This window comes from Rhipicephalus sanguineus, chromosome 9, assembly GCF_013339695.2.
Source record: "Rhipicephalus sanguineus isolate Rsan-2018 chromosome 9, BIME_Rsan_1.4, whole genome shotgun sequence".
Classification (NCBI taxonomy): domain Eukaryota; kingdom Metazoa; phylum Arthropoda; class Arachnida; order Ixodida; family Ixodidae; genus Rhipicephalus; species Rhipicephalus sanguineus.
The window spans coordinates 34,567,295-34,585,603 of record NC_051184.2 but is presented as its reverse complement, the minus strand read 5'-3'; the positions used below and the strand labels follow the sequence as shown (position 1 = coordinate 34,585,603).

General features: G+C 43.8%; 1 protein-coding gene across 2 annotated transcripts in view; it reads left to right on the top strand.

The window, feature by feature from the left end:
- Positions 1–18,178, top strand: part of LOC119404952 (battenin) — a 33,930-nt gene extending 15,752 nt beyond the window's left edge. The window contains exons 9-15 of one of the 2 annotated variants that reach the window (XM_037671679.2): positions 7,054–7,162; positions 8,394–8,547; positions 10,947–11,015; positions 11,102–11,157; positions 11,246–11,339; positions 11,642–11,782; positions 14,933–18,178. In XM_037671679.2, coding sequence (XP_037527607.1) covers positions 7,054–7,162; positions 8,394–8,547; positions 10,947–11,015; positions 11,102–11,157; positions 11,246–11,339; positions 11,642–11,782; positions 14,933–15,163 — 854 coding nt within the window. In that variant the 3' untranslated portion in view covers positions 15,164–18,178. Of the gene's footprint in view, positions 1–7,053; positions 7,163–8,393; positions 8,548–10,946; positions 11,016–11,101; positions 11,158–11,245; positions 11,340–11,641; positions 11,783–12,953; positions 13,813–14,932 lie in introns of those variants that run through there. The other variant, XM_037671682.2, reaches the window with a different exon arrangement.
- Positions 18,179–18,309: the final 131 nt, after the last annotated feature.

Sequence of the window (18,309 nt, the reverse complement as noted above, 5' to 3'; positions counted from 1 at the left end):
CTCTCAACTTGAGCCAATGTGATAGGTGTGAAAAATGCGGCCTCTTGTCAGTTGCTTGAGTTCGTTTTTGTCGACGGATTGTTGTAGCCTCAGTATCTGGCTCCTCAGCTCTATTTCTTTTCTCTTCCATTTGGCGTTTTCGGTAGTGAGCAATGTAGAGGCTGAATGGCTGTCGACCCTGGCGCTTTTGTCGCATGGGGCAACCTGCCCAGCCTTGTGAACGCACTCATTGTGACACTGTACATGATGACTGTCGGTTGTTTCCCCGGTAGCGCGTGTAGTGTCCATGGGCTCCGATTCTTCAGCTTCGGGACCTAATGTCAGCGTTGCACATGGCGGCGATCGCAAGGCAGCATTGCTACTGGTACATGCATTCGTTGACTGTTCGGACGCAGCACGGTCACGTTTAGTGATACTTGCCATGCTTGGTTCAGTTGTTTACCTTGAGCTGCAAACGTGAAGGGTAGTCTGCAAAGACTGACACTACGGCATCCTTCTTAAGCCGCCGCTTCTTATATTCTGTGAAAGCTTCGGGTCGTAAATGACGGCTACATATTCTAGTGTAGTTTGAATATGTATTAGGAGACCAATTATCCCGCCTAATTACTGCAAGCAACCTCTCCTGAACACCAGCAGCAGTTGGAATTTTATGGAGGGACAGCCGAACAGTGTATTTAGGCGAAAGCCTTAAACTGCCTCATAAAACGCGAAAATTGACCGTCGGCGGTGTCAACACGAGTGATGCAAGAAATCATCCCGTGATGATGTCACAGATAATAAAACTTTGTGACATCATCGTGGCATTACATCACGTGACGTCGTCATATTACATCTTCGCTTGGTTAAAGTGGGCCGATCACAGAGGCAGTGCATAGCCATCTGAGGTGCAGAAAGCTTGCAGTACATGTGCCTCCGATCCTGGAGGCTGTAAGAAAATCACGTCAGGTGCAGAAAAATCTCGGAGGGAAGCAGGGGATGTTCAATACATTGACTGAGAAGAAAGAAAAAGCAGATGGATTCGCATTTCAGTCGTCTTAGGTGAATGCATAAGGGACCCTGTGAGTTTTTTCTTTCCTTTATCAATAAAGGGAAATAAAAGAGACAATCGTGATTTCTTTCCGTTCCATTTGCAGAGTGGAACAGAACAGTAACGACATACTAAGGCATGCAATGGACGTGGCTGCAATAGCCCGAAATAAAACGCGAATTAAGTGTTCAGTGTTAAACGCGTATAAAATGCCAATTAAGAGTTGTGATTTCTTTGTTATTCACTTGACGTACTTTTTGGCCTTTGTTATTGTAACCGAAATTCGTTAAAAGTGTCATTGTGATATTTGTATTTCTGTTTTGTATCTATAACCAAGTAGTTATGTGTTAACTTTGCCCCTCCCCTCTTCAATGTACGTTTATACCCTGAGGGTATTTGAAATATTAATAAAATAAATAAATGCTGTCAAACTCGAATGCAAGCCTCGAACCGGCAGCACGGCCTGACAGACTGCCTGTGGGATACGTACAGCGGGGATGGAAAGAAACTCAAACATGCGGCACCTATATTCCTTGCTGCTTCACATTTATTTTCAAGTGGTTGTTGCCTGGATGATTGATGAAAAGACTGAGTCCTACATTATACAATCAAAGACTATCTAGTGTCTTTTTATTGCCACCATGGTCAGAGCGTGATGAAAACAGCACGTCGCTATGTTCACGTTTCTTTCCGTCCCCCTGTACATGTTAAAGCCTGCGAGAAGCTTGAACGCAAATAAACTCTGATGCAAACACGAATTCGTGAACTTCGTAATACGCACGGCCGCTCAGCGCCTGCTTCCCATGGATGGATGGATGGATGCTATGAGCGTCCCCTTTATAACGGGGCGGTGACATGTCTGCCACCATGCTCGAAGAAAAAAGAAAAACTTCCTTGTTTCATGCTGGCCTAATACCTTGTCTACATTGATTAATCTATCTTATTATACCAAAATATTTATAAATTCACGGTCTATCTCTCTGCCTCTTAAGGCAGAATGACCTTTTTCCCCCCCCCCCCCCCCCATTATTTATTTTTGTACTTTATCTCTACTCTTCTGCCACCAATACTCTAACCGTCTCTTACTTATTTCTATTGCGGACGTGTTCAGCTTTCCATTGTTGTCCCTAAAACCCAAGGCTTCCTGTAGACTCGTGCCCACAAGTATACCTGGGTGAATATCGCCACATTCAATCAGTACATGTTCCATCGTTTCCTTAGTTCCCCCGCAGCATGTACAGTGTTCGTCTTCGTTACTGAATCTCGCTTTATAACTTCGCGTTCTAAGGCAGCCCGACCTTGCTTCAAACAGTAAAGCGCTTCCCTTGAATTATCATAAAACCTTTCCCTCCTTATTTCGTTTTTCCCTTTCGGTAGTTACTCAAGCCGGCTTCTTTTCCATCGCTGTCATCCAATAAGTCCTCTCCGCCTCCCTGACCTTCCGCTTAATGCTCCCTGTTGCCATATCGCCCGCACTGCTAGCCGTATATTTACTGGTGAGCCTCCTAGTTCTTTTCTCCACTGCGTGTCAACGCTTTTCTATACAAATACCTGAAAACCTTCTCTGCCCATCTACTCTTCTTCATTTTCCTCAGCCTCTCTTCGAATCTCATTTTGCTCTGAGCTTCCCTCACTTCAAAGCCTGTCCATCCCATATCTCCTTTTAACAGCCTCAATTGTCGTCTTCCCGTGAGCGCCCAACGCGAGGCGGCCCACCGTCCTTTGATTTACATCCAATCCTGATTGTACCTCTGACGTCATGCAACCACTGAGCTCCCAAATGGAAGCCCCGGGACCATCACACCCTTCCACAGCCCTCGAAGCACCTCGTACCTATTGTATCCCCATAAGCTCTGTGCTTCATAATTGCAGCATTCCTCTTCCCTTTGCTACCGATGCTTTCTCTTGTACCTCCATATATCTATCCCCCTCATTTACCCATACTCCGAGGTACTTGTACTCGCTTACCCTCGGTATTTTTTGGCCCTGTATGAAGACCGCATGGTCTTCGTGATCATTGAATACCATCAAGCCACATTTTGTTGCACTAAATCCTAGTCCTAGAGCCTCACATTCCCTTCCGCATATATCTGCCAGTCGCTGTATATCATCTTGACTGTCCGCAAATAAGACAATATCATCAGCATAAAATAGACCTGGAAGCTTCTGCTCAACCATCGTGCCGACCTGTTTGTGTGACAAATTAAATCCAATGTTGCTACCTTCTAGAGCTTTTTCCATCCTCACCATGTACAGCATGAATAACAGCGGGGACAAAGGACATCCCTGTCTCAGCCCCTTGCTAATTTCAACGCTGTCCTTAGCTACTTATTCCTTCCCATTCTATACAAACTGTATTTTCTCGGTACATTTCCCTCAAAAGCTGTATACAGTCGTCCCCTATGCCCACTTCTTTCAATATATCCCACAAAATTTCCTGCTTAACGTTGTCATACGCTCCGGTGATATCTAGATAAGCTATGTATAAGGGCCTGTTTTCTATTTTCGATATTTCTATACACTGGGTAAGAACAAACAGATTATCGTCTAACCGCCTGTCGATTCGAAATCCATTCTGAAGTTCTCCCAAAATATCATTTTGTTCTACCCACGCTTCTATTTTTAATTTTACTGCCTGCATCGCCAACCTGTATAGCACCGATGTAATGGTTAGCGGTCTATACGAGCGAATGTTATCCTTTTCTCCCCTGCCTTTATAGATTAAGTTCATTCTACTTTTTCGCCAACTGTCTGGTATTCCCGCTCCTGTAAGCACTTTTCTACGGCTTTCAGCAGTGCTTCTTTAGTGTTATGTCCGAGTTCGTTAATGAGGCTGACGGGAACCCCATCTAAGCCCGGAGTAGTGCGCTTAGGAATTTTTCCTTCGGCCTTCTTCCAATTGAAATTCTCTAGTACTACATCTTCGTCAGTTGCACTCCTTTGCGTACTATTACCTACCGGGGGAATCCCTGGGTGACCTTTTTTAAAAGAATCGGCTGTTATCTTTCGGATGTAACCTAGCGCTTCATGCCCTTCCAATTGATTTCCTCCTTCATATACCAAACGTTGTTGCATTGTGACAGACTTCCTACCTAGCGCTTTTAGGTGGCTCCAAAATATCTAGGCGCGGCCTTCTTCTTTTCGCGAATCTCTGTCATCCAGCGTTCACTTTCACCTTAATTTTTGCCTCGACTAATTTCTGCACGATGGATTTTTGCTCTAAATATATTTCCCATATTTGGTTGACTTCGTCCTGTGGCCGCTTCTCTTTTTTTGCCTGTCTGTGCTCCCGTGATGCCTCACGTCCGCTTCTCGATCGCCTCCCGGATTTCTTTGTTCCACCAACTTTTTGGCTTTCTCTTTCCTTTCCAACAAATAGTTTTCTTCTCTTTTTCCATTTCTTTGTGATTATATGTAGCAGCTCACTATACTTCCAGTCTTTGCCTGGCAGTTCGTCTACTTTTTCTTCGACTCTTGCGGCTACATTCGTTATTTGTTTGTCATTTAGATACAAGCTGCCAAATTTTGATTCTATGTTCTTATTTTCAGTTTTATATCCATTTGTAATTATTATGCGTTTATGATCACTACCCAAGCTGTTAATGCCTTCCTCGTCTATTCTCATCTCTCTAAGTTTGTCATATATTCCTTCTGTCATGAGACAATAATCAATGCTCGATTGCCTGTTTTCCGACTTCCCACGTGATCTGCCCCTCACACTTCGGCCCCACGTTAACTATCTCAAGACTATGTTGCTCGCAGAGATCTACCAATAACTTGCCATTGGTGTCTGAATACCGTCAAGGTCACGAATGTGAGCGTTCATGTCCCCTAGAAGGATTATTTCGGCATCATGACCAAATTCTTTAATATCGGTGCTTATGCATTTCACTATCTCCAGATTCTTTTCTCTGCAGTTATTCCCTGTCCACAAGTATGCTACACCTAGCCACGTTTTCTTTCCACCTACTGTGCCCGAAACCCAAAGGTGCTCTGAACACGTCTGCTTCACTCTATCCCATTTTGTTCTGCTATGAATTAGCATTCCAACACCCCCACCTCTCCTTTCTGATGTGATCCTGTTACATCCTTCCCAAATATAATTGTCAATATGTGGTGGCTCTTCCAAGTCTCTAAGGTGTGTTTCTGTAACCGCATAAAACACACATAGTCTACTTGCACAGCGCCACCACGCGGCAGCGGCGAGCGGAGGGGGAGCGCGCGCTCGACAACCAGAGGAGAGTGTTCGCCCAGGCACTGAAAAAGTAGGGGAGGCGCTGGATTTGACGCATGTGGTGGCATGTCTGACATCAGCTGGACGTCGGTCAAGCCAGACTGAGCTGGTACACATTGCCCGTCTCAAGCGGTTTCACCCAACACATTCCCAGTGATTCTGACCTGCCCACTGGGTTTCATCTGGGAACCGGGGAATGCAGCAGGTATGAGCCGAGCAAGGAGAAGAGGAAGAAGACGTGAGCTGGGGCAGTCTACTGATGCCATCATTGCCCGACCATCAACCTTGCCCTGTAAATAAACATACTTAAACCTTAACCGTAACAATATGTTAATGTGGTTCCTTTTACGACATGAGGCCTGTATAGGGTCTTTTTTCAAAGGAGTTTGAAGCACTGGCATGGCGCTGTGGTAGAATACTGGGCTCCCACGCAGGGGGTTCAGGTACAAACCACGTTCCATCCTGGAAATTTTTTCTTATTTAGCTTTTTTCCGCACAATAGCGGTTACGCGCGGCGGGCAACTACAGCACCAAAAACGGCCGTTGTTGTGATCTCATAACAGCTTTCGCTGTAAAAATTCACATCTTCAAGTTTGGATTGTGCAAAGTGAGGTTGTAACCTGGGCTCTTGTGGAACGGAAAGGCATTTCCCTTCTTTATTAAGTTGAGAAAGCCTATTCGAACAAATTTTTTCAACATGCACCTAAATCTAAGCACACGGGCCTCTGCCATTTTGCTTGCATCGTTAGTGACAGCAAGACAGCTATCCGCAACTTCACCAAGGGCCTCATCCCACCACAAGCGAACTGCATGCTCACAAGCACATCCCCGTCTCGTTGCCGTCAAGTTCTTTTAATCTGGGCTCCGGGCCATTCGGGCCTTGCTGGGAACGAAGCTGCTCACGACACTGCCCAAGAAGTCGTCCACCAGGTGCGTCACCTGTCATCAGAGCAGCTACCCTCCCAACGAGCCCAGCAGGCTGAGAACGAGGAAGTAGAGTCCTGGTGTGGCCACGTGATAGAAAAAATGGTCACGTATGGTGAAATTCGTATGCATTACCGTAGGGCAAGATTGAAGTACCCACCCCCCTGGCAAGTCACTAAATAAGCACCAGTCAACAACATGGCGATCATTACAGACACGAACATTCCCCACACCCACGCTGTATAGTCGCATATACTCGGATGTTTGTTTGTACACCACAATGCAAAGCTTGCGGGGCTGCTCCCCCCAAGCTCGACCACATTATCTGCGCATGTCCCGCAGCGACACACACAACATCAAACACAGCAAGAACCCTAAATTTAAGATAACCACGCCCAAGCAGTGGGTGGCTATGCTGCTCAGTGCGTGCCCGGATGACCAACTCTGGGCAGTCCGGCTGGCCGAAGACGCCGCCAAGACCCAAGGTCTGGCCGCTGCCTGAGGAAGCGGGACTCCTGTAGGGCTAGTCTCCCAGCCTCCACCTCCCTTGACCCCAGCAAGGACAAAAATGAAGTTATGTCTCTCTCTCTCTCCATCGAAATGTGGCCGCCGCAGCCGGAATTGGATCCCGTGACCTGCGGGTCAGCAGTCAAGCACCATAACCACTAGATCACCGCAGCGGGTAGCCATGTGACTTGAACACAGAGTTTGAATGAGAAGACTGAAACGGGCCGTTTTTCTCTATTCATTGGCAGTGTTCTGGAATAATTTGTGAATGAGTAGGGTACCGTAGGTTTACTCACCAAGCTACATATGGTTGTGCCCTACAAGTAATCCCATTTTAACATGCTGCTGTCATGCGCGTTAGGTGGTGCAGGTGTACTTGGTGCTTTTTCGTACGCGGCCATGGCGTCGGTCCTTACGCCCGAGACAACCCTCCTTGTTATGCTGTGCGTGCCAGTGCTGCTTGCAATCAGGCAAGTGCAACAAAAAATTACGGTGTGTATCCACTGCCCACAACAAAAATGCCAAGAATTTTCAATTGTCTAGCAGGACAGAGGTTCAATGCTTGTGGAATTTTGAATGCTTATTATTCACGCAACTTCCCCTATTTCATTGCATTTGGTCATAGTCATACTGGTATTTTGACAGTGGAAATTCATTTCAGATGTTGTGCTTCACTATAATCAGATAAGGAGTCCGGAGAGGCCCCACCCAGACGACCGGAGCACGGCAGTCAAACATCTCCGTTACTAAAGAAATAGTCCCGCTCATGCACTCTGCAATCTTCTCCGGAGGCATGGTTACCGGTCGTCCGGCTCATGACGTCAGTCTGAAGTGCGCACTCACTGGTGCAGGCTTGTGTGCATCCGCCTTTGAAGAGGAAATCCCGCGGACTTGTAAAGTTGTATCTGACTATATTTGTAATGTGCAAATCATTCCTGTACAGTAATTCCTCGTTATAACAAAATCGCTTTGCTTGAAATTTCTTCCGGTCCCAACCCAAACGTATGCATATTAAGCCGCATGCCCCAAAGCACGCGAAGAGCTTGACCCGCTTAGAACAATGTGGTGAACAGAGGCATCGCCAAGCAGCGGTGACCCTCTTGTGCATGCTGTGTCAAATTAATGCCGCCGATGAATTAGTCTCATGCAGGCACAGAACAGGTCACAAAAGTACAAAACCCACAACCGATGACTGCCTAGTAATGGGTACCAAGCGAGTGCCCAGTGCTCCCAGCTGTTTACTGCGGAGCAAACAGGAGTCGGGAGCTGTCGAATTCCATGGTACAGCGCGCCCGAACCGTTAATCTCAGTTGTAATCGTATCGCTGGTGTCCCCCGTGATGGAATCCACACAAAAATAAAGTTTTCCTTGCACTTTGTGACGCCAGAAAACCGCAGTCTTTTGGATGCTGAAAAAGGGCCAAAAGACTGCAGGCTAACTTGTGCTGTAGCATTCCATGGGGTGCGCTCGAGCAAAGTTTTAGCACTCGAAAGAGCACTTACTGTAGCACTAAGGGGATTCTTTAAACATTCTGGTTTCTTTCTTTTTTTTCTTCTTCTCATTCCTTCTGTCAATGAATGTCAAGCTGTCCCACTGAGTAGCACACAACCATCATGGCGCTCATTGGCAGTACACAGCATTTTGCATGCAAGACCATTGACACATGGCGACAGGTCAGTGATCTTGATTCCTGTTGCGCAGCTTCTGGGGAATCCTGGTACGCCCCAGGACGGATTCACGGCGGCCCGTTGCCGTGGCTGTGCCCGACGAAGAGCCTCTCCTTCTGAGCTGTAGCGGTTGCTCTGAAGATGAGAACAACACACTCACCTTTGTGCAAAAGCTCAAGCTCATGAAGGTCAGTCAGAGATTCAGTTGGGGACAAGAGTGGTGGCAGATTTCTCACGAAGGATGCGTTTGACCATTCAACTTTTTTTTTTTTTTGTGTTCACCTTAATTTGTTCAGACAGTGCCACCAACATTAATTCCTTACTTAGAATGAACCCTTACACCAGTGATCATTTTCTGATCCACCTCAAACATACAAAACAGTGTGATCTGGAAACAGGGCTAAGATCTGTTGTGTATGGTGAATTACCATTTTGTAGTGCTAACAAGTTTTCCTTGTAAGCTGCTTCAAAAGATGACAAATTGCTCGTTACTATACTTCCTTCAATCAAGCAAACTACCTGACCAATATGAATGAAGATTTCAAGGACGTCAATCCATAACAGTCAAACTTGTACAGATTGATGTGAGAATGAGCAACTGGATGTGTCAGTATTGCATGATTCGAAATAGTAGGCGCAAAGACGACAACGGACGAAAAGGGAGACATACACACAGGGCACCACTGCCAACAATGTTTATTCCAAGAAAAAACCGGTGCTATTTATGCAGACAGTGTTGTCATGTTTTATTGCTGCGCAGTCGCATTCAGATATCGCAACTCTTTCTGAGATAAAGATACGGAAGCCACACTCATGCAACCGGCTTCAATAATCTTTTTAACGCGACAGCGTTAAAGAGCTCGTATCGCAGAAATTCCGCCGTCGGCGTCGGCACCGTTGGTTGTGAACGAAAAATCATCATCTTGTCCGTGACCGAAAAATCGAAAAAGCTGCAAATAAAATTAATAATAAAAATGTTGGGTCCGAGTGAGAATCGAACCCAGGCCATCTGCGTGGCAAGCAGGTGTTCTACCACACAGCCACGCCTCTGCTTGGGGCTGCACATAAAGTAACTTTCATGCTTCCCAAAAATACGCGTCCTGTATACGGGTGTCGCAGTACGACATGTAATATCGCAGTAATATTGCGTGGTACAAGCGTACATTGCCATCGGGCGTCACTCCATGTCAATATCATAACGACTTGGTGTTTTAAAGACAGCCACCCATTACAAAAGGCACACACATTACTGCGCATATTCCCTTAAGACCACGTAGTGGGTGCAGCGCAACTTCGAAAAAGTTTTTCGCACATAATTGCTCCTGGCTTACAGCATGTTACCCATTACATAAGGCACACACCTTAGTGCGCATATTCTGTTAAACACTCGTAGTGTTCGAAGTGCGCACTAGGGGCAGGATATTGCTATCGCGTTCAACTCTTAAAGGCGAAGCTTAAGCGTCCCCCAATTTTTTTGCCTCAATTATTAATCTATTCCACTTGTCTGGACTTTTGGCAATCACGGAGCATGCGCGAAAATCCGGTACACACTTGCAATCTCTGCAATGTATTGCCAGGTGACCCTCTCTGCCATTCCTAACATTGTTGCAATGCTGTCTAAGCCTGTCATTTAAGCACTGCTCAGTTTGGCCTCCTCCGTACTTCTTGCCACAAGACAGGGGAATATCGTAGACCACGCCAACCTGGCGTTCGACAAATTTACTTTCGTGGTTTATGGTACAGGCTGGTGCTTTTCGGAGGCAAGGGTTCATCATTTTGCAAAGCTTAGACATTTTCAAAGGCGCAGAGAAGATTACCTTTACACCTGCTCGCTTAGCAATCTTCTTCAAGTTGTGGGACACACGATGAAGATACGATATCACAGCCACCTTTTCTTTTACACGAGGTGGCTCTTGGTCCACTTGGCTGGTTTGCGATTTTTTCAAGACGTCTGCATAAATAGCACCCGTTTTTTCTTGGAATAAACATTGTTGGCAGTGGTGCCCTGTGTGTATGTCTCCCTTTTCGTCCATCGTCTTTTTTGCGCCTGCTATTTCGAATCATTGTACAGATTGAGGCATACATTCACTATGCTTTCTTTCTCAAACAGTTCTTTCTATCTATCTTCTTGAACATATCGGTAAAGGCATATAATACAATCTAGTGGCATGGAACCTTGCTAAAGAGCTCTTTAAAACAGGTGTAGGTGCTTTATAAGTGTAACTAAAAATTAGTCTTCAAAGTGCACATTCCGTGTTAGTGTTTGTAATACTCTGTCCAGGCCATTTACGCATGCAACTGGCAATTTTGTCATATACAACGTGAAGTATGTCTGATTAACCTGTACAAATACCTCATATGTACACATACAGATTACACTGCCACATGTCATTCTGCTATACCCAAAATGCACTAAAGGTGGCCAGTTGGGCCAAGAGCCAGAGCATTCAATTCTCACAACATGAGCCATGCTACATGCGCCGTGCGATGAGGCTGATGATGATAGCAGTGATAAAGATTTGCAATACGTGCATTAGATACAGTGTTACATAGTGAAACTCATAACATTGCACTGCTGTGATTCCAGCCACTGCTCAGATTCATGATTCCCCTTGGGTTTGTGTACTTCGCTGAATACTTCATAAACCAGGGGCTGGTACGTGTGCACTCGTATTTCTTTGAGCCCTTTAAATGCGCTAGATACAAGTGTAGTGTGTTCATGCTATCGTTTTGCGGTTACAGCTGGAGCTAATCGTGTTTAGGAATATAACGCTTACGCACAAGGAGCAATACAGATGGTGAGTACCCAACTGCATTTACATTTCACAGAATTCAATAGTTCGTTGTCATGCATTCGACATTGCTTCCACTTGGTGCTTGTTTCAGGCTCCAAGTTATGTACCAAGTTGGTGTGCTCATTTCTCGGTCTTCCGTTAATGTCGTACAAATACGAAAGCTGTGGCTGCTTCCAATACTGCAGGTTAGTACTTAAATGGCATTGCAATAGTACTAGTAACTAGCATCGGTGATTTAATGCCCGTGCACATCTTTTCTCGTGACCACGACTGGAAAGTTGTTGAAGCCCACTGCAATGCTAATGTTTGTTTCTTTTTAAGCCTCCTTCCTGCTGATAATTATCCATGTAGTCTTTGCAAACAAAGCTTCTAGCAGTAGTCCTATCCATGCGATTAACATGGTATATTTTGGTTAGTAGCGCATATTCACAACACACGTGCTAACGAGAATTAACGCAATGCGTATGGTCTCTCATTAATTACATAGTTCGCCAATGTGGCCTTCATCTTTTCGGAGGCCTACTTCCTCTTCCTGCCAAGCTTCTGGATTGTAGTTGTCATTGTCCTGTACGAAGGTCTCCTCGGTGGCGCTGCGTACGTCAACACTTTCTACCGCATTTCAAAGGACGTGAGTTCATTCACCTTTGCTCAGCAAAGGCTCTACACTCTTTCTATAGCATAGCTCCCCGAGTGTCTGCATGCCACAGAAAAGTGTCTGAATACGTACTAGTTGTTGCTATACAAACTGTTGCCTTGTGCATTCTACACAAAGAGCACGTACAAACAGATTGAAAAAGGCCTCTATGGCCTATGAAATGGAGAATGATAGGGCTTTAATGCAAGATCATAACATGGCAGAACGATGAAAGAGAGAGATATGTTTATTATGATGCGAAAGCCAGAACTCGGTTAGCCGATGCTTTAATTGGGATTAAGGAGTAGGAGCAGAGTTCGCAAGTTGTGTAAAACAGATACTAACTAGTGGTTTGTTAAGAGTAACACAGTGGGTGCCAAGGGAATGAGAACGAAGTTGAGTGTGATGGATCGTAGAATAACAAAGATAGCAGGAATAAGCAGGATATTAGCAATACTGGACAGGGATTAGCGAGAAGGGTGACCTTCTTTATAGGGTTCCTTATGCAGCTTCATAGTCCACATGAGAGCAAGTTTCAGCTCTGGGAACTGAGATTTCCCTCTTCAAGTATGTAATAAATGCGGGAATGTTCATTTGGTGACTGCCACACTGACTGGCATGAAATTATTTTGCGTCCACAATGACGAAATAGTTACACAGATTGTTGAAAGGAGAAAATATAGAATAAAAGATGTGACTCTATCAGAGTAATTAGTGCAGTATGCATACCTCAAAATACTTGGTGCGGTATGCATACCTGCCAGCTGTCCCGATTTGCCCGGGAGACTTCCGATTTCTGACCAGTCCTCCCGATTTTGTGGGTGCATCCATAAATCTCCCAATAAATAACTCTAACCCCACCCAAAATGAAAATAAGAAAGGACGGCAGTTCTGAATGTTTTCTGGGAGGCCCAGCAGCTTACCGTGGGGCCCTTCCCCCTAACCACTGAAGTAAAGGGAGGGGAGTCCACTGGGTATGTGTGTGGCCTTGGTTATTTATGGTTCAGCATGTTATCATTACTCGATGATACTGGCATAGCCAGGGGGGAGGGTTAGGTGCAGAGTTAGGTATGCCATCAGACTCCCCAGTGCTCTCTTTCTCTATCTGGTACCGTTCCGTGGGGTATCATCTAATTACCCAGAATTCATCTCTCCCCGTTTCTAGGTGGCGCCTCAGCATCGCGAATTTTCTCTGCGCATTGCGTCACTGGCAGACAGCACAGGCATCGCCGTGGCAGGTGCGGTTGCGCTGCCCGTTCACGACGCAATGTGCCTCTTGAAATACTGACCCAAGGATGAGCGGCAACGCTGTTACCTTTGTCGTGCTAATAAGTAAGGACATGTTAACGGCCAAAAGATGGAACGGCAATATCCCTGATAGATGGGCGACCTTAACTGCATTTGAGACCACAATTATCACTAAACACCGTTGACCCGGTTACACAACAGACTGAACACTAACCACGGTTGACCTCCTACTGAGCTTGGCAACATCAATTAAAAGTCACAGATGTTTTGCAAACAAGTGAAATAGCAGACACTGCATCGCCTGAATGCAGCTTGGGCTCTTTGAGATCTTAATTGTTGCGATATTATTACTCAAAAATACAAGTTTTTTATAACATAACAAAATTTTTTAGAAAAAGATTCAGTGCGAGTATAGGTATAGCTTACAGCTATAGTTTACGTTTATGTGTTTAGCCATTTTCGGTGCACAGCAGTGAAGTTGTGAGTATACTGCATGAATTAATTATTTTGATAGTACGTGAGCAATTGTGTGGGACATAATTATATCCTTAACTGTGAGCTGGATAGATTGCAACTCTCTTGGATTATGGTTGGCATTAACCACGGTTGAGAGCAGTAAGCTCCTTTTCAGCTTCACCGCAGTTGAGATGCCCGTTTAACTAGAGTATACTCAAGTTGTAAAATGACAGTGAAGATTAGTTGTTTGTGTCATTCATGTTTCTATGTCTTCATGCTCATCATTTTGGCTGTAAACATGTCCTTTAACATATGCAAACTAGGACAAAATATGTTTTTCGGATAACGGTAGTGAAACTTCATCAGCAGTGGTGGAGTTATAGAAATGGACAGTCTGTATTGTGTTTGTGTCTTTGTTTCACTGTGCGGTTAAACACGCAGAAGACAGAACTTGACAGGCCGGAACAATGAGAACTATTGTTTAGTCACACGTAAACACGTTTTAATCCCCCCATTCAAGATGCACCGTTTGGTAATTTGTGCGTTACTTACCTGTCATCTTGCGTATGTAACTGCATAATGCAACAATGACAGTCATGTCCACCCCCAAAAAAGAAAAAGATATATAGCAAGAAACAGTTTGGGAAATGCTTCCAGGATCCCGGATGATAGTTTTAAATTACATTGTGCATATTGGGTAGTTTCACTACTGTCCTCTGTATTAAGAGATTTTATGCAACATACGGCAGTTAAGAAGGTTCCGCTGTGCTGCGTAGGGTTGTTTGACCACATGGGGTGATGCTTCTATGTTGAGCGTAGGAACGAAATACTCGCCAAGTGGCTCTTGAGTGGGAATGATGTAATGTGGTCGCCCACCGTACAGTACAGCAGTCAAAGTGAGATTGATTGGGCAACTGTTCGACTTGGCTGACACACCGTCTTTCACAGATAATCGAAACTGGCTGCAGTTAAAATGTGACGTGTGCTAGCCAAGTACGCACAGTTGCTTTAGCCCGAGTGATTATGCCTTATTGCATTGATTGAATGTATTTACTACTTGATGCAGAGATTGTATTTTATTTAGCTTCTTTCTATACTTGCAAGCCCAATAATGTGAGTGCTATTGAGATGGCACTTATCTTCCAGATAGTATTTTAAAAATATCTGTGGTTTTTACAGCTGTGTGCTATTTATACACAGTCTATTTTATTTTTCAGTGATTGTTTTATGCATATATATATATACATTGCCAATGAACTTTTAGCACTGTATTGTCACTTCCTTGCAGTGTAACAAGAGCAGTTGTGTTGGACAATTTTTTTCTGCACTGTACAGGCCAGTTAAAATGTGTGCTCAGTAATGCATCTCATGTGTTGTCCCAACTACAGTTAGCAGTAGTTCCAAATCTTGATCAATCCAGTGAATGCCTTTTGTATGTAGGTTCCAAGGAAGAAAAGACTGGATTACAGCACAGTTTTAGTTTGCAGCCACTCAAATGGTACAACACTGTGTTTGTTGTGTATACATTATAACAGGTATCAAATCTTAATTCTTAGTCATGTGCTCAGGCCCAAGAAATGTAGTTTTCTTTTTTTTCTACACTTTTTATACCAACTTTACATCCACCTCAAAATGTTGTGCTGTACTTGTTATTTTGCGCACCAGGAGTAGATTATCTTGGTTCACTTTTTACGGCTGCTGCTGTTTGTATTTACAGCATCTCCATTGCATGACTATGGTGTTGTAGGACAACAGCCATATTTTGACAGTTACATGCCATACTTTAAAAAATTTTACTGACTAAGTGTTTGTGCATGTGATGGCATGGCTTTTACATGGACGCGTTTTCTTGCATACAGCACACTACATTCTTAAAGGGAACACCAAATTGCTATTTTAGTAATGATCACTGCTCAGTTCCGACACAAATACCCTGGCAATAATATTTTACCACTATATTTGAATAGGTCTTAAACACCTTTTTTCGGTAATGCTGATGATGTATTTGAAGTAATGTCGGCTCGAATTGTGTGTTCTCTTTAAGAACGGACTATGTTGTATGTGATTAATTTGTCTTTTGTTTTATGTGGTGCTGAATATTGGTGGCACATGTGATACATGGACTCCTTTTAGTCCTTGAGCACTAGTGTAGCAAGCGCATGTGTGATGCGGTGACATCTATTCACACCACTTGATCAGGCCATAAGGAATTAATGAGGCCATTGTGTGAATACATTAATGTTTTGAGATATCTCTTTATTGTAATGTTTCATTGGCCTAATGCTTTGTTGGAACACTACTACAGTGTGTGAAAACATGTCTTACTGTAGCCCAATGTATACACGTTTGAATGATATTTTTAGTATATGTGACCTGAAAGGTGTCGAAGGATTGTACTAACCAAATGCACATTTTAACTAGGAGCCCAATCAGGCCATGGTTTGCCATCATGTCTTGCACTTTTTACTACACTGTTTACTGTGTTGTTCTCATGGTAATGGCTTTCGGCATCAGTGTGTGTGGTACAGTAGACTCTCGTTAAATGGAACCTAAAGGGACCGGGAAAATGTGTTCCATTTAACAGGAGTTCCGTTTACTGAGAGATGAACAGGGTGCAGAATTCATGTACGAAACCAATCATATCAGATTCAGTTGTTCCATTTAAGCAGCAGCTCCGTTTAACAGATTTCCGTTTACTGAGAGTCTACTGTATTTTATTCTCAGAGGTTATGGCTGTGTTGTATGGTCTAATACCATTCCAATGAGCAGAGACATACCAACAGAGATGTACTGTGACTCATATTGGTGGTGAATAATGAGTAACTCGCCATGGTAACTCAGCAGCAATGGTGCTCTCATGCACTTCTATGCATAAGGTCATGGGTTCGATTCCTGGCTGCTGTGGTGACATTTCGATGTATGGGAGTTTGAAAAAAAGAGAGAGAGGGAGAGTTTTAACAAAATGTCAGCTAACGCTGCCATTTGAAAGAAGGCCTTTCCCATATCTCGTATATGGGTCATTTCTGAAGAGGATTGGGCGTCAGAATTCCAGAATTCCAATACCGATCTCCACAATGATTGAAATCAGGACGCTGATCCTAAGTATGGAGTTCTTGTTCTGCTGTTCTGTTTCAAGACAAGGTGACCACAAGGGGTGCCTCACAAAAAGAACTGCTTAAGACCAGTCACGTCTGTGTTGCTTACCCGAACAAAGTGTTATTAATCTCGATAGGCGAGAAAATAATGCGAGAACCACTTAGCAATGTCATAAACAGTCACAAAGTCATACAAAAAATATGGGACGAAGATTCATGTGCGGGCCGCGGGCAAAAGGACCGGTGGACCACGTGTTTGAGACCCCCGACTTAGACTAATGTTGAGCACAGCTCAGCTAATGGATCGCGAGTTAATTTGAACCAGTTTCTGTATTTACTAATGGTAATCGGATACAATGGACACATTTTTGCTTTATGCAAGGTTCCGTTATACTAAATTAAATTGTACTGGAATTCTGTACTGTTTTAATGACCCCGGATTAAGCCTTAATTGGTCCAGAAGTACCAAAGGATCAGCTATAATATGAATTGACAATATGGCTGTTGATGCCCTAACATTTGTAATCTGCTTTCTATGTAATGACCCTGCATTTAATTATGTAAACACATTGACCTCTGATATCTTTGTCACCTTTGTAGAAACACCAGTAGACTCGTGTTAATATATACTGAAAAAGTAGAAGTGTTGGTTTTAACAATCGGGAATAGTGACAATTAATCAGCACATTGATGTTGTTTGAGATTGTTTCTGTTTCGATCTCTTTTCACATTGTGCATTCAATAAAATTCGGTGATTCATGGATGATGGCAGGTTCGGAAAGCTATGTCTTATTTCAGCAGCAGAACGGAAAATAATAAGTATAACATTAAGAGAATGGAAGACAGCAGAACCAGTATCCTAGTCGACACTAAGAGGGAAAAAAAGATTGAGCTAAGCATGTAATGTAAGCACATAGGACAGGTGACTGGTGGTCAGTTAGAATGACGGAGTGGGAACCAAAGGATGGAAAGCATAGCTGAGGATTGCAGAAAGTTAGGTTTAGTAATGACCGTAGGAAATTTGAATGTATAAAATGGAGTCAGCTTGCGTAAAAGAGGGTTAATTGAAGGCCTTTGGGAGAGGCCTCCAATCCTGCAGTGGCCATGATGATAACTGTCTTCTGTAGTTGCTATGCAAGTTCTTATGCTATTTGTCTCGTAAACAATCTCTATTTGACTGTTTTTGGGCACTTTGCCCCACCCAGTTCCTTTCCATATTGTGTGCTAGATGGGTTTATACTGAGTGGCAAATTTCTTGCTTTCCTTCAAAGTGGGAAGCTAAAAAGTTCTAATAAACTGTTGATACCATTAAGTGCCTTCAAGATGCTTTAAGAATGACATTAATTGACTAGCGTTGCTTGAATTAACTGGAATGATTTGTTTGAATTATTGCATCTACTGTAGATTGCAATGTCAAGCAAGCTCTGAAGTTGCTACTGTGTTGAAATGTGTGTTAGCCCAGAACTCCCAACATTTTGTATGGGAAGAGAGCATTGAGAGAAATCCAAGTCATTTGAGCCTGCTTATTTTCTTATGTATATTGCAGGCATTTGTGCTATTATGCTTGTCAATAAAATGATTTACCAGCCAATTGTGGAGAATTTTCTTTGCAAACACCATTTGTTACTACTAGTGTTGTCCAATGTGTAGTACATGGAAGTTTCACATTAACCAAGTAAAAAAGGACAGCTTTTCTTGCAGCTATAGGTATTACAACTGCTT